Genomic DNA, 16,257 nt, shown 5'->3' with positions numbered 1-16,257 from the left:
TCAGCCTTGGCTGCGTGCACAAGTCCTGTTTCGCTCTCCTTATGGATGATGCCGAAGTCAAGGACTTCGTTTCCCAAAGTAACTGAGAGTTTTCTCTCACAGCTTAGTGCTGCCTATCGTTTCTACTTCTACTTGAAAAGTTCAAGCGATTCAGTTGCCCCCATGAACTTTGTCAGGAATTGAGAAGTTGAAGAGAAACTATCCGTCATTCTTTAAAAAGTCGAGCAACGAAGGCCAATTTACCGCCGGCAAATCAATTTTAGAAGTGGTAGAAGATCCTGCTATTGCGTTGGAACGCACCAATTCTGCTAAAGCCAAGGAAAGTTTGGTCGAAGACACTAGATCGGCCTAGCGTTTGCTTTGCGTGTGCCAAATCAGGCCACTGGAGAGCCGTCTATCCTTTTCTCTCTCACGGTAAAAAAATCGCGGCATCAGCGCCCTTAGTCTCTCGATATGCTTATGGTTATGAATTTTTATTAACCGTTGTTGCTGTGAACTGTTACTGAGAGACTTTATAGATCTATTCAGTTTTGGAAGCGCTTCGGTGCGTCTTATTTTATTAACATCATTGAGTTTCGTTGCAGGCTTCCATTGCGTGAAATTCCCGCACCCGGGGTTTTGCTGTCAAGACCAATACCTCAGCACTTCAATTGTCCGCATGTGTGTCATACGCGTTTTTTGTTTCCCTTTGTCTTGATTGTTTTGCTGAACCTTTTGTGTCAGGTTTATATTTATTCCGCTCTCTGTCACTGTTGAGAATTCAGGCAAAAATGTTTGTTCTTCGATCTTTGTTTCTAATGAAGAGAAATCCCTTTGGGTCCCAACTCAAATTATCATCTAAAGTATCTTCGGATTTTTATCGATTTGTCCGTCCGCATATTTTGTGCAGCCGAGAAAAGAATGAAATTCCTGTCCGATGATCTATCACGGATCGTACCCCTGTTCGCCAGGTTTGTTAACTTGCTTTTGTCGGAGTCTGTTCTCCAATCAACAAGTCGTCTCGTTTTGCGGTAGCAGCCAAGTTAGGGGATGTTCGCCTTGCAGTCTCGCTTGTCATGAAAGCATCGAAAGGAGTCGCTTAACGCAGATCTTCCCAGGAAGTTGCCAGAAAGAGCTCATATGAGCGATCTACTTCTATTGCATCATTAAGTGATATTTGTTTTTAGCCCTTTCAGGTTTCTTCGCTTTTCGGTTGTCCCGTATTAGGAATAAGAATGTCAAGTTTTCATGATGAGCTTATTTCCATTTTCATGGAAAAGTGCTAAGTTGACCTGCTAAGGGAAGGCAGTCAGTTGTATGTTTTTTATTCCGACGCAAGTACATTTTTAGGCCTTTTTCTTCCTCTGCCAGTCGTGGCCGTTTGATTTCACATTATAAGCCTATGAACTATTCCACTTACAGCGACTCTTTCAAGAAGTCTTTCCATGGTATTGTTGCCGATATTGCTTCATTTAGTACTCAATCAGCTGGTGGAGCTACATGACTCCCTAATCCTGGAGTCCCTGACAGAAAAATTCTACAACACAACCGTTGAGCCACAGTGAGTGCCATTAATACCTATGTCAGACTCTTTGGAGAGTTTGTTATAGGTCTCAAATTCAATTTCGCCTTCACTCAAGCCCTTCTTTTAGTTCTACGGAGGGGTTGGCTGGGCAACGCGCCCATATATCACCTAGCTCTAGTGTCCGGTTGAGTGGTGGAGGCAAAAAAATAGTATGCCAGACTATTCTAACCTACTCTAGCCTTGACATTAGCTTTGTTATCTAAATTATTGGTCGTGAAATGCACTTTCCAATCAGACAGCAGCTGCTATTTGTTCGCGAAGATTGCAAAGAAATTTAGACAAAAAATTGACCAACATCTATTGTAGTAATCCAACGCACATCACTGTAGTAGATCAACGCACGAAAGTGATTTTAAATGGAAATGATCTCGTAAAATCACTTGTTCTGATTTCTGTTACTTGTCAAAAGTACTAACCCTAACTTGTCAAAAAAACCACAGTTAATACATGTAGAGGGGAATGGTTATGAAACTCGACAAAATTCTTTGTTGTAGGTTTTCGTTCTCTTTTTTTGGCCTTGACCGTGCCCAAAACACAACAGTTGTTTACTCCGTACTGAGGAACTAATTAAAAGACACCTGCGGGTTTCATAATTTATGCATAATGCGTGTGTGAGCCCACTGAAAACTAAAGATTGTGACACATGTACATTTAATTACCTGAGGTCTGCAGCACCACATCATCAACGTTCGCAGAATTATGGCGCTCAGCAAACATATAATTGCCCCGCTTCCTGTTTATACGGCTGGAACAGAAGAGAATCCATCATTCGAATTCGTTTTAAAAGAAGGAGTCGACACAGGTAAGCACTTACATGTCATAAGTAAAGATTGCGAGTTTCTTGTTGCCATAGCAGTTCGTTTTCCTTAGTAAACAGGTCTTCTCCAAGATAGTTAGAAGGTAGGTAGTGCAGGTTTAGTAGACAAGGTGACGACTTTTGTTGAAAAAACTTTCGTTGTAAATTTCGTTGAATTAAATCCATAATAGTTCTTTTTAAAGTTTACGATAGTGATTTCAAAGGCCAAAATCAGTGCATCTGCAGGCATTCCCAGGGGATCATGAACAATCCGACATCAGCGGCGCTTTCCCTGTGTCCTCAAGTCCGCGGTCCATACGTTCCTTGGCGTCACGTTCGAGTCCCACTTTTCGAAAGAGGGTTTTTTTGGAGGGTTTCATGTCATTCTTGAAAATCATTTCTTGAGTCACATTAAGTTTCAGCTCACTGCACTCGCGCGCCAAATACTTGATACAAGAGTGTCGCACGAAAGCATAAATTATTATGATAGTTTCATTAAGGTCTCGATCTCACCTAGCGGAGCACAAGTGCTCTAAGTTATATGGGAGCTTTTTTTTGTGGAGAGGGGAAAACCGGAATACCCGAAGTGAAACCTCTTGGAGTAGATTAGAGAACCAACAAACTGAACCCAGTTGAGTCCGGGGATTGGAACCCATGTTGCTTTGAGATAAGATAAGATAAGATAAGATAAGGTAAGTCTTTATTGGTTAATAAAACTAAACACTTGCAAACATACATGCAATTTTACAATACAGTAGAAAGAAGAATCATCTCAAAAAAATATATATATTACTTTCTTTACACACGTGAAACTAGATAAAGTTAAAAAGAGATCTATTTATAAAACAACGCTTAATCTATATAAAGCGCTCTGTGCGAGTACGTGGTAATATATAATCATGACCACGTTGACGTAAAGACTGATATGTACCTAGGTAGAAGATCTGTTAAACAATGTGAATCTATGTGTGATTTTTTCCCATAGTTGTTTATCTCTAGTTTGGATTACATCCCTGATGAATATGCACTCCTTGGTGTAACCATAATTTTTATTTCCATGCTCGCTTGCAGAAGTTATCGATCTTAGAGAGGTATTTACCAGCATAAGCACATGCCCAGACTTCAATTGAGTATGTAAAATACTGACATAATTAAGCTATGAAATAAGATCGTAAGCTCTTCTAAGGTGTACCTATAGTACTTGCAAATCCTCAGAATATAGAGTCTTGAATTAGCCTTATGCATCATATTGTGAAAATGAGTATCCCAGTTGCAAGGATTTTTATGAAAGGTTACTCCCAATAATTTAAGTTCGCTCTTTTTTTCTATAATAGGTACAGTCCCAGGGGGGGTTTTTGGGGTCTTTCCTCTCGTTACTAATTCCTATGTCTTACTTAGGTTTAATTTCATACCATTCGTCCTTGACCAGAGCTCAATGTTCTGAATTTCAATGGCCGATGAATCATCAGGCAAATTTGGCCCAATCGGAATATTGAAGGTGATATCGTCTGCAAAATTAATAAGCTGGTTTGTTTCCGGGTTCACAACATTAATGTCATTAACCATGATAGAGAACAACACTGGACCTAACAGGGGAACCCAACAAGAATATAGTTCAAAACCACTTAAACATAGCATTGTTAAACGTATTGTAGCATTTAAACGGTAGATATAGCCATATTTTTATCCCCTAAAATTTTTCATATCTTCGGAGTTCCTAGCTGAAAGTCTAGTGATCCGAAAACTATAGGGATAAAAACTTACCTTTTCGAAAATTTCACTCAGAAAAAAGAATCCTGAAAATCCGTTAAAAATGGGCAATTATACCATTTTTCAGAGGCTCGAAAATCCTAGGACAGGCAGGCAGGCAAGAAAATTTACAACAAATGTTCCAAAAATTCTAGATCTCAAATCGTCTTCCAAACAGATATTTTCCGAAAATTGACGTTGGGTGCCCCTGACCTAAGACGGTCCCCTGTGAAACACCCCTGTCGATTTCAACGAACTTTGTTGTGACACCATCGACTACAAATCTCTGTTTACGGTCATTCAAAAAATTAATTATCCAGTTAATAACGTTAAGGGTTGATATTATATAACTTGAGCTTATTACATACAATCTGATGGGAAAAAAATCGAAAGCTTTGCTAAAGTCGAAAGAATACACTTTAACAAAGTCTGCATCTTCATCCAACCATTTTAACCAATAATGTTGACATTTAAGAAGGGTAATTGTAGTATTATGTCCCTTCCTATAGGCAAACTGGTAGAGCCCAATAGATGACTGCAGGGTAGTAGATATTTCTTGTTTGTAGACGACCCTTTCAAAAATTCTCATAATTACATTTTTAAGTGATATGGGTCTCAATTGACTACATTTACTCAATGGGGATGCCTTGGGAATAGTTGTAACATTTGCCAACTTCCATAAAAGTGGAAGCTGAAGCTGTACGTGTCTAGTGCCTCAGGAAGTTCCTCACTGAAAGCACAGTTACCTCGGGGCAGGTGTACCGTCTGGTATCTCTGGGGGCTGTGGTGCCTCATTTGCATCATCAGTGTTAATGGACTGAAAATATGCATTAACATCATCAGGATTTATTAGTTTGCTAACGGAGGTACCCTGTGTTTTCCGATCAGTAATTCTATTGGTTGTGTTCCACCATCCCTTAGATCCCCTACAGTGTTTCCTATTTTCATTACGGATGGCATTTATTTGATTTTTGCGAATTAGATCATTAATTTTCTCTTGGCGAGCAACTCTCGTAGCATACCTGTCTGTTTTTGCATTCTTATTTCTTATCTTACAAAGGTGCCTCACCAGTGGTGACATAAAGGGGGGGAGGGGGGGAGGGGTCTCTAGAAGATGTCTTGACTGTTATCAAGGGAAAGCAGTCATTATACATTTCCCATAGTTTCTGACTTAACAGTTCCACACTCTCATCAAGGTCATCCAAAGAGCTTAAAGTACTCCAATCATATCCTTCAAGCCTTAAGTCCATCACAATTTTACAATGTTCACGGGTGTCTCTAAAGCTGAAAAAAAAAAAGACCTGTTGGGTTTTACCGGAACAAAGATCAGATCTTACAAGACCTTTCATACAAGACCCGGGTTTCCAGAAGAATGGGCAGTTTGTAATAAAGACATCTAGAGTTCAGGAGTGCTCAACGACCAATTTTTCAAATAAGGTTCATTTCATTTCCGAACAACAAACTGGTACCTTTAAAGCGGTTTATGGTTAATAATTAACTTTCGTGGGAAAAAAATAGCCGCTCCTCAGAGCCAGCAAGACAAAGTCCAAAGGATCCCTTTTGCCAGCAAGCAAATTCATTGAGGACCATAATACCAGCCAGGAATTTTTTATTTGTCATTGCTTTCTACCAGCAATGTAGGATGAACATACTTTGCCAGCCAGCAAAGTTTACCGGGCGGAAAACTCTTCGTTATCCGATGCGTAGTTCACTCCGGTTAATTCGATTATTCGTTCATACCACTCACACAACACATACAAATACAAAACCGGTGTACGATGCAGACGATGTATCAGCTACACTAGAGTATTTCAATAAGAAAACCTTATCAACTGTGCTAATGCGAGACAACTATACTTATTTTGTCGGTCACTAGCAAAAAGTGAGCTAGTACGCAAGTATTAGTAAGCACTTACCGTTACAAAACAATACTAGGCTGTGATCCCATGAAAATTGGTACCACGATTCCGGACGAGGAAGAAATAGCTTTAAAGCATTCCAGTTTGGACAGCCAGCTCAAAAGTTCCGCCGCTCTCTCTCTCTCTCTCTCTCTCTCTCTCTCTCTCTCTCTCTCTCTCTCTCTCTCTCTCTCTGGACGTACCTGTCTATGCGCAATGTGAATGAAACAGTTGATTTTGTACTGATTGACAGCCAGTTGTCAGATATTTAATAGAGGAGCGTAGTTTTCATTTAAACAGTTTCAGATGTCATCCGCACGTCATATGATCGACGTTGTACTGGGCGTTAACTGCTTGAAGTTTTTGCCCGCAAAGCGATAAAAAAAGAGTGTGTGAGCCAGGAAGTGGGCGTTGTGTGTCGAGTCCCAGCCAAAAATAATTTGGGTAGAAAAAATCGCCAGGAAGGTATAATTCTTAACTAATTCCCAGCCAATTTTTATCTAAGATGCCATACTTCCCAGCCAGCATCTCGATGTCTGAGGAACGGCTTTTTTGAATATCGGCTCCACTGAGCACTCCTGAGAGTTCGGTTGGCACGTGCAGCAACTTTAACCAATTGCTGCATAGAGTGTTGTTGAACTAATTCCCCGATGTTTAATTGATTAATATCTCCAGCAATTATAATTTTTGCATTGGGATCATCATGCAAAATTTGATAACAAGAGTTAAACATAAAGTCCAGCAGCTCACATGCATCATAAATCGGATCTGAAGGATTATAAACACTGGCGACGTAATACTCGGAATTTGGTGTTGATATCTTACACCACACGATTTCCAATGTTGTTTGCACTGAGCTCAGCACACAGGGCAGGAGCTGCGTCGGGTTTAACGATTGAACGAGCATTGAGAATCATGCATCGTACGATCTTAGCAACAGTTGGCTCTTTAGATATTTTAACTGAGGTGAGCGTTCGCAAGCGACCACTTTCACACTTTTCCGTTGTCAGTCTGTTATTGTTATCCGATTCGCGAGATATAATAACAGGAATTTTCAAAGCTCTTTTCCTCAACTTATCCCGAACCTTTCTACCTGCTTTCGTGTCTCTGTATTTTCGCTTAACCAGACAATGATGGAATTCCTTGAGGCTGTACATGTTGTGTTGCTACAAGAGGGAGAGGGCTAAGAAGAAGAAGCTCTTGTCTCGAATAAACAAAACGTCTTGGTGTACATGGACAAAGCGAACAGACCATTTTACAGTTCTAGCTAAGTTACCTGGCCTACGAATGGAAGCGAGGCTGCCGATGACCCTGTCTTGATACAAACCTCCGTGCTTTTGTAATGTTAATACGGACTAATTAGAATTACAACAACACAATTTGCATGATAAAAGCAGTCGGGGCTGTATCAATGCAAGGTCACCGGCAGCCTCGCAGCCATTCATAGGCTAGGTCGCAGAGCAAACAACTGTAAAATGGCCTATTTGCATAATGTGCTTCGCTTAGTGTATTCTCCGAAGTCAACGAAGAAGATGAAGTTTGGCTTTGGTTATTAAGGCTTCGCTTTTAGGTCCCGGGTTGCTTTCCACGTCCATAGCAAATGTTAAATCCATGAAGAAAGGACGACACAAGTAGACGTGGCCGCGTTTGTGCCATGTGCTGATCGAACATGACGAGCCAGTTGAAAGTTTGGACTTGTGCAACGTTAAAAAACTTGCTGGAGCTCCTCTCAGAATGCAGCAGCGTCTTAAGTTGTAGTAACAACAGATATCTTTGCAGCTTTGCGAAGTTCCAAGAGATAAAACGATACTAAAAAACACCACAGCACTTATATACGCTCTGTTGGACGTAAGATAAAAACTTGGAATAATAATGTAGCTTGTAAATCTTCTTTCAAACCCAAGGCATAAACTTGGTAAAATCTGGTGAAATTTTGGATTTTCGAATACTTATTAATTAAAACATTTGGTGGGAGAAGTTACATTAAATTTCGGGGCAGAAACGTGAAAGGTGTGTGCTTCATTAATTTGCTCTTCTTTGCAGTTTGGTTAGTCACAAATCCAAGGTTGTATTTCCCCCTTGATCAAAATCTGCCACCATCCACCCGAAGGCGCGGAGTCAAGAATCCCACGTCGAAAGTTTGTCTATGGACAACAGATGTAATCAGTTTGATTGAATGCTTTACGATCAAGCCAATATCTGTTGACGTGTGCCAGCTTGAATTAAAAGTAAGTTATCTTAATCATCACTCGTTTTTTATTTATTCTCCGCTTTAACACTCTTTTAGTAAATCATCAGCGCAAAATCCACAAATCCCTTTTGTGGGGGGGGGGGGGGGGATTTTTGGATTGTGATGGGGTGACTCAATTCAAATTGTAATTTAGATCCAAGTGTTGAGTACTTTTCCGGCTTGCTGGGCCGCTTGAAGCTTCACCAGTGCTCCCATTAGCCAGACCTGGTCGGCCTTTGTGGCTGTTGTAGCGGTTGTATGGAAAGTACCATTCCATACATTACACGAACCCAACAAACGCCGGAACCCACACCCCCTTCCCATCTTTAGCTTGTTTTGATCTTCCGCGACGAGGGCAAGGCGAATGGAAGTTTGGAAAACATTATGCCTGAAATCAAGGCTGCCTCTTCTTCCTCCTTCTCTCCCTCCTTCCCCCCCCCCCCTCCCCCCTATTTTGGACTCCCACCTCCATTTAACCACAATTGTTTTGGGCTTAGTGCAAAAACGTGACTATGGTATGTTTCCCTGTCCCTTAAAACTACTCTAGGATTCAGAAAGCACGAAACATGCTGCTAAGGAAGTGCAAGCACGTCTGAGAGACACATCCCATAAATGGCAAAAGACATCAGTTCCACAGTGCAAGGGAGGATTGTCGCTGATGGAAGTCAGCACAGTGGTTCAAGCCGTCATTGTGTACATGAAAGACCATTACCCGACCACTCCTGAGGAATTCAATTTTCACGCTGAGCTGAAAGCTGCATGTCACTGGCATTGGTTGGATAACACAACTGAGCAGCCTCCCACTCTGAAAACTGTTCCTTACGATGACTGCAGGCTGAAAATTGCTGCAAAAAACACACTTAAGACATGGGAGGAGGAGCTTAAAGTCAAAGAAATGGACAACAAAGACAGTGATTCTTCCAGTGAAAATGTCGGGGAACGATTGTCAGGTGTGGTTGCTTTTCTTTCTTCCCGTTAATATACCTTCAAAATCGAAACTAATAGGACCAGTTTGCGAAAATACATGCAGAGTATTTTGCTGCGGAAATAACTCAACAAAGGGTTTAAAAGAAAAAGCTACTACTATTTCCACAGCAACAATCCGTTTTACCGTTTGCGTTGATTTTGTGTACTCATGTGTACTCACTGAAATTACACTGAAAGTCAAATTGTACGACGGAGTTTGATCATTCGGCAGACAAATAAACGCCCCACGTTTCCTCTGACTTATCAACTTAAGAACAATAGCACTTATACGTGCACTGTCATTGTAAAATTTTAATGATCTCTGGTCGAATTTTCATAATTTCTACCTTTATTAAACACCTTGATCTCATTAAGGTGGTACTATGATCATAAAGTTGCCTTACCTTTTCTTTTTATATTTCGAAAGCATATATTTTAAGTCCGACTTTTTGAACTACGAATTCTCGACATGATTGCCCGCCATTGCTCAATTAAAAAATGGCCGAGTTCAAAAGAGGGAGTTGGGTCGAGAAGGATGTGACGTCATCCAATCAAGACATCAAAACAAACGTGGCTACTTTAGCATGCCTAAGAGGAGTGCGAGGTTCATGTTTTATCCTTCGTGGTGTGTTTTGTCAACGCTTGCCTTGGAAAAGATTATGCCGTCTGGTCGTTGAGTTGTGCAGGGTTGCAGCAATCCTTCCAACCCTAAAGCGGGAATTTTGCTACACAATTTCCCTGTTAACCCAAGTTTTATAAGAGCTCAATGGAAGAGATTTGTCTCCGCTTACCGGGCAAACTTCAATCCCCCAGGCCGTTTTGACATTTGTTCGGAACACTTCACGGAGGATTGTTTCGCTGGAACAATTCATGTAGGAGGTGCGATGAAACGCCTCCAGCCATCTTCAGTTCCGACAATATGGAGGAAGAAGGATAAGGGCCGATTTACATGGTACGATTTTTGTCCCATGCGACTTACGACATGCCCACGACATGATTTACGATTGTTGTGTTCGTCAGAAAAAATGTCGTAGCATTTTAAAACACGTTTTAAAACGCTGCGACAATCGTAAGTCATGTCGTAGGCCTGTCGTGAGCTTGTCGCATGCAACAACTTGAATCGTACCGTGTAAATCGGCCCTAAACCCCTTCTACTTCAAGCCGTGACCGTCGAATGATGAGGGCTTTCCATATGTTATTTCGCGGCTATTTATCTGTGCATAATTTCCAAGCATCACCTTTCAGTACTTTATAAGACTTATTATTGAATAAGTAAACTATCATTTATAATTTCCTTGGTTTAGGTTTTTTGTCTGCTCTGACGCTTTGAAATCCTGTATGCCAGGCCCGTTTGTAGTGGTTCATGTTTTGTGCGGTCCTTCACGTGCAGCGCGTCGTGTTGTTTAGTCTTAGTTCTATCAGTTCCTTAAAGGAAACTCGTAATGGCTGTAAAATTGTTGTTAAAATTGTCGTTCTAGTTCTTGTTGTTGCTTTATGTTGCATCTTAATCGTCGGCCTCTTCCTCCGTAGCCAGACGCTGCAGTTCTTCGTTGTAAGGAAGAAAATCAACTGCTTGCTGTACTGTGTTCTTCTGTTCCAAAGTCGTTGTCTAACTCGCTTTCCGACGAAGAAGAAGGAGAATTCGAAGGAGACAAATTCACCGTCATATTGAAGGTTCGATATGACGTTGTTATGGCGTTGCTGTGTTGTCTTTATTGGATGACGTCACAAGAAGACCGCTGATACAAATAATAGCAGACCTACCAGATGGCGATTTGAGTAATGGCGGACAGGATTTTGACAAGTTTACACGGTCTATTTCTTCACAAGAATAGCGTATTCTGATCCAAATTTACAAATTTATCATTTTTGGGTCATAAACATTGTAGTTCAGCTAACCAAACCTGGAAAAAAATCTAAAATCTTCGTCATAGTACCACTTTAAGGACGGTGCCCACAATTGTTATTGCGCATACGTTCTGCGCATCTCCGGACACTCGGATTTCCTATCGGTAGTACTTACTAATGCAGGGATATTTTTGCGCGGTTTATACATGTAACTATGGGGAGAAAGCAGAACTTCGCAAGTGCTCTTGGCATCCAAAAAGAAAATTGTGGGGGGAGTGAGGGGGGGGGGGGGGACCATGCATTTTTCAGAGATAACTAAGCTTCAATTTGAAATTTTGAAAACGTTTCGTCGAACAGAACTCTTTTATGACATGAGTCTTAAAGGGACACTGTCGTGTTAAATTTACTTTTTTTTCAAAACTGGGTAAAATTGTAAATTAGTACTTTAGCTCACATGTACAACATTCCTGAAAAACCAATCAGAAGATGTGAAATTCATTTATGGCACAGAGAGCTATTCGTATTTGACTTTTGGCGACTTTCTGAAGACATCGTCTCCAAACATCGTCTCCAAAACACAGGTCAGTTTTTTTCGAGTGTCAGTCTATTTCCATCCCCTCCATCCTTTGGTGCAAACAGCAAAGAATAGCTTCAGTGCACTTCAATGGTTATTGGCAACAAAATCAAAGTATTTTTTTTTTTTTGCTCTTCATTGATGCAAAGACGTCTTTTAGTGTTTTGAAAAGAGAGCGACACTTTCCCTTTAAAACCATGTTAAAATCGCATTTGTTTAAAAGAATCGGTTTTGTCATTATTTTGCAGATTTCATGAGCCGAAAAGCACCCTTTCAATCTTCAGTGTGTTAGTAAAAATAGCGTCCCTTGAAACAATCCACCAGTAACACAACCTTATCACTTGACTCCTAACTGAGTTTTCGTCCGCTCAGGTTACCAAACCGTCAGTTGACAAAATCCTTCTCGTAAGCATAGATATGCTTATGATCGACTTCTTTTCCGGCAAGAGTTATTGATGGAGGCAAAAGAAAAATCTCCACCCGCAATGAATAACTGACTTCAAACTTTCATGTTACAGATCTTAGACAAGGTATTTATGTGTTGAAGAAGCATTTTGACGGCGACATTGGTACGTTATACGATTCCCTGTCCCAACGGTCGAACTTTGTTGCACTCAGGAGGAGCTCATCCCTCATCCCCAAAGGAACAGAACCCACCCCCCCCCCCCCCCCCCGTTACTCCAATTTTTCCTTCGAGTTGTTCCTGCAGACCCTCTACCTTCAGAAAAGCTTTGCCGCTATCTATTGTGGCTCATCGAATAAACGCACAATCTCTCTTTCTATGCATAAATTAAATGAGAAAAACAGAGAGGACGTGAAAGAAAACGATCCTTCAAGGAGGAGGTGCCATTTGCTCTCTCCTAACGATGAGCTCCTTATGTAACTCAGGGCTATACGTCATCTCTTCCTTCGACTGTTTGCGTATGTGATTACAAAGGCAGCACTTTATCTTCAGTCATTTGAAGATGATGCATGAAGTGTTGTTCCATCCGGAGTCGAACTCTTGACCTCGCGCCTTCTAGCTAGTCCCATGCCCGGTGTAACTGAGCCAGCTATACGCTCGCACTAAGTTCATCCTCGTTGTTTAATTTTCAAGGAAAATCTTCACTTAAAAGTAGGTTTTGATGCCTTCATGTCCCTAACTTGCCCTCGGTCCCAATGACTAACCAGTTTCGCTGACTTTTACAGCTGGGAGAACATTAAAGGCAGAATCTCGAGGAGCATTTTAAATTTTAAATTTGTCTCTCAATTTTATGTTCCGAGTTTTCTATTATTACTAATGTAGTTTTTCCCGCTCCTTTAATTCAGCTCGCATGTCTCATCAGACTGAGCCACTGATAAAGCGGGTAAGGTCTTTCGTCAATTAACTTTGTTTTTTGTCATTAATTTTTCCCACCTTGAATGATGTTAAATTGGGCTAATATAAAGATTTAGCCAAGCCTAAAAGCGGAACTCCCGGGTTATTTGTTCTTACAATAAGTTAACCTGGCTTGAGCCTACGATCCAATCGAAACCCAGTACCTGGTCAGCTGGCTGGTCGATGAGCTCTTCACTGGATATGGTCACGTGATGCTGGTGAGCGGGTACCTTGTTTTGACAGGTGTCAATTCAACATAACATGGATGTTCAATATCAAAGACTACGCTGTAAACGGCGGCCATGTTGGGCGTATTGATTATTATTATTATTATTATTATTATTATTATTATTATTATTATTATTATTATTATCATTATTATTATTAAGGATATTGTGAAATTATTGGGCTACTTCGTCGTGCGCTAGCTATGATAACCATGAGAAAAGCAACTCATCGTATGTTTAAGTAAGTCATGCCAAGGCCAAAACAGCTGTCCATGGCTGCTAATTAACCAGGTGAAATGGTTGTGCGCGTGCGTGATGTGTTGGCCACACTGACTTGGTGTTAGTGTGTGTCAACTTGCTTATATTGTTGTCATCTTGACAGCCTCGTCCCCAGGGTCTTCTCGGCTTTCAACACGCTAGCTGGTCAGCAAAAGAAAGGCAAGAACACCCCGGAGACGAGGTTGGATCTTTTAAGGAACATGAGACAGTGGCTCCTTATCTCGGGCAAGAAAACCGCTTAGTTACTGATTTTAAGGGCTGTGATGTAATTTAGCAAGAACAATACTAAGAGCAAATGCCAAAAATCAGCAGCTTAAGACTCCTATACTCCGTCTAAGGCTTGGCGCTTTCAAAGGCCAAACTATTGTGCCACAAGCTTCTTTATATTAGGGACTTGAAGATCTACGACGGCTGTGTTTTCACGAAAGCTGTTGTTTCGCTTAACATTCCTGAAAATGGTTTGTTTGCAGACTTCGTTAAGCGCCTTAAAAATGATGTGTATTTTCACGGGTAACATTAAATGAGGAGAGAGCACGTGCCAATATAATAATGAAAATAATAAAAACAGCACGCCTGTTGTATTTCCGATTTTAATAACCGCAAGTGACTCCTCCTTGCCCGAAAGTAATAGCCAACTCGCTTAAGCTACCTGGTTTGATGGCTTGAATTTAATTAGAATTCCATTGAAGTTTGCCGACTCGCTTAGCTTTAAGCAAGTTGAAAAAGCAACTGTTTTCACCCGATTTCCCGTTGTCACTCGCTAAGCGACCTTAAAAACTGCTGGTGAAAACACGGCCGTTGTTGTTTGGATGAGTTCGTCAAAGAAATCCACTGAAATGCGTGCCGCGCGTGCAGCACGAATTATTATTTTTTCCTCTTTTAACCAATAACATTACTGCTTTCTGGCATCGTCGTTGCTATACTCCCTATTGAATTTCTGCTAGAACTTGAAACCAAAATCGAAAAAATACATTTCCTAACAATAATAGTTACTAATCTAAGGCTTAAGACTGGCGGGAAAGGTCTGGTTTCGCGGGAAATTTTATTAAGACTTTGCAATCCTGGTCATGGGTCACTGGTATTAATTAGCTGAAGGAAAAGAATTGCTAAGAAATCACCGAAAACAACTCTGTAAACCTAGCTGATCCCAGTAAATTTATGTTATCCGTGAAGAGATCAACCGACTCATTTATATTAAGGACGAAAGACAAAATAGGTTATTTTGAGAACTCTTGCTGTTCTTTTGGTTGTGGCTGAAAGCTCTCAATCTTTCTTACAGTGTTTCACTGAGGAAGAAAGATATTCCCCTGCGAAAGCTCGAAAAGCGGATGACACACGAACAAAGAGACGGTCCCCACGCCTTCAAGAGAAGGATTCGTTGCTTGGTAAATATCCACCACTATTCAACTCCACTTCGTTAAATAATTGTTAAAGATATGCACAGTGAATCACAAAACTAGTGATAGTTAAAAAGACACCTATTTATAAAAACCGACTTATAGCGGCAAGTTTGATTGTCATGTCATGTTTTCACAAGTATGTCCTCTACTTTACAAAACTGTTGAAAACGCTGTCCATCGTTTGAATAACTCTGTCCATCGTTTCCCTAAGCGGGAAAGGTCTGGTTTCGCGGGGGAAATATTTCAAGAAATATCTTGGTCTATGAAAACGTTATGACTTTGCGATCCTGGTCAATGACATAGGTTCCTGGTATTGGGTGAAGAAAAGAATTGCTAAGAAATTACCGGAAAAAACCAAGTAAACCCAGCTGATCTAGATTTATTTTATCAATGAAGAGATCAGCCCTCTATCGACTCATTTCTATTAAGGACGAAAGACCCAATACATTATTCCTGGAACTTTTGTTGCTTTTTTGGTTGTAACTGAAAGCTCTCAATCTTTCTCACAGTGTTTCACCGAGGAAGAAAGAAATGCCTCTACGAAAAGTACTTGATACAAGTCCAGAGAAACGCTCTACAATCATGTTACGTCCATAAGCAGACACCAATCACAAATGGCACGGCAACACTGCAGTAATGCTGTACAATGTCCCGTGTTATTACTTCAGTGGCCCGTGACTACCGATTCCTTAAAGCACGTGGCCCTCCGGGGGCCCGTTTTTCTTAAGTCCCGAAAACGTCTCCGGCTCGAAGAACCATTTACGAAACTGCCATTCGCTTGTTTTGATAAGCTGCGTGGCCTAGGCTTTCAATATGTTTTCAAGATAATGAAAAGCAAAAAGATTGTGGGGTTTGGTAGCCGAAAACCTCTCCGTTCTTAAGTTACAGAGAGAATCAAAAAGGCCCGAGAAGTTTCGGAACGTTCGAGAAACGGGACCCAGATGGTCGCACATACGACTAGACTTTTGTTCGTAAAAGTCATGTTTGATTGCACTGGCGCTTCTAAGACGCCCTCGTTCAGTGAAACTGAGCTCATTGCTATTTCATTCTGCTTTCTCACCCGTATTCACTCAATGTACTACGACTAGGTTCAGCCGGCGAAAGGAACAAGTTTGAACCAATAAATCCAGATAACACCATTATTCGTTTGCATCGGTGTGTTTTATTTGTCGTTTTAACCTGTAAAGTCGAAGGTTCATTTCTTCTCCACGTTTCCATTCCATCTTAAACTCGGTTTTGTAAAGATTCCGCAGAAACGTGCGAATGAATTAAGTCCAACTTCCGTAGGATATGTTATTGTTCCCCTATGTGAAAGGTGAGGCCAGGGTCAAGAATGTTTCAACAAGGGTGGATAGACTTAATTTTAAAA

At 40.9% G+C, this 16,257-nt stretch overlaps 1 protein-coding gene across 1 annotated transcript; it reads left to right on the top strand.

Annotated features, from left to right (window-relative positions):
- The first annotated feature begins 2,245 nt into the window (after positions 1 to 2,245).
- Positions 2,246 to 15,525, top strand: LOC138025399 (uncharacterized). The gene is made up of 7 exons (XM_068872615.1): positions 2,246 to 2,366; positions 8,051 to 8,235; positions 8,785 to 9,187; positions 12,144 to 12,194; positions 12,934 to 12,971; positions 14,768 to 14,873; positions 15,398 to 15,525. The coding sequence occupies exons 1-7, from the start codon at positions 2,264 to 2,266 to the stop codon at positions 15,523 to 15,525; spliced, it is 1,014 nt and encodes a 337-aa protein (XP_068728716.1). The 5' UTR covers positions 2,246 to 2,263.
- The last annotated feature ends 732 nt before the right edge of the window (positions 15,526 to 16,257 follow it).

Source organism: Montipora capricornis, chromosome 12 (assembly GCF_036669925.1).
Source record: "Montipora capricornis isolate CH-2021 chromosome 12, ASM3666992v2, whole genome shotgun sequence".
NCBI lineage: Eukaryota > Metazoa > Cnidaria > Anthozoa > Scleractinia > Acroporidae > Montipora > Montipora capricornis.
This window is presented reverse-complemented; position numbering and strand designations above follow the sequence as displayed.

Bases quoted from the DNA above. Each gene is read 5' to 3' on its own strand.
- LOC138025399 (XM_068872615.1), top strand. From the start codon at position 2,264: ATGGCGCTCAGCAAACATATAATTGCCCCGCTTCCTGTTTATACGGCT. The intron at 2,367-8,050 runs GTAAGCACTTAC...TCTTCTTTGCAG, and splicing joins AAAAGAAGGAGTCGACACAG to TTTGGTTAGTCACAAATCCA. The intron at 12,195-12,933 runs GTACGTTATACG...CCTTTAATTCAG, and splicing joins GCATTTTGACGGCGACATTG to CTCGCATGTCTCATCAGACT.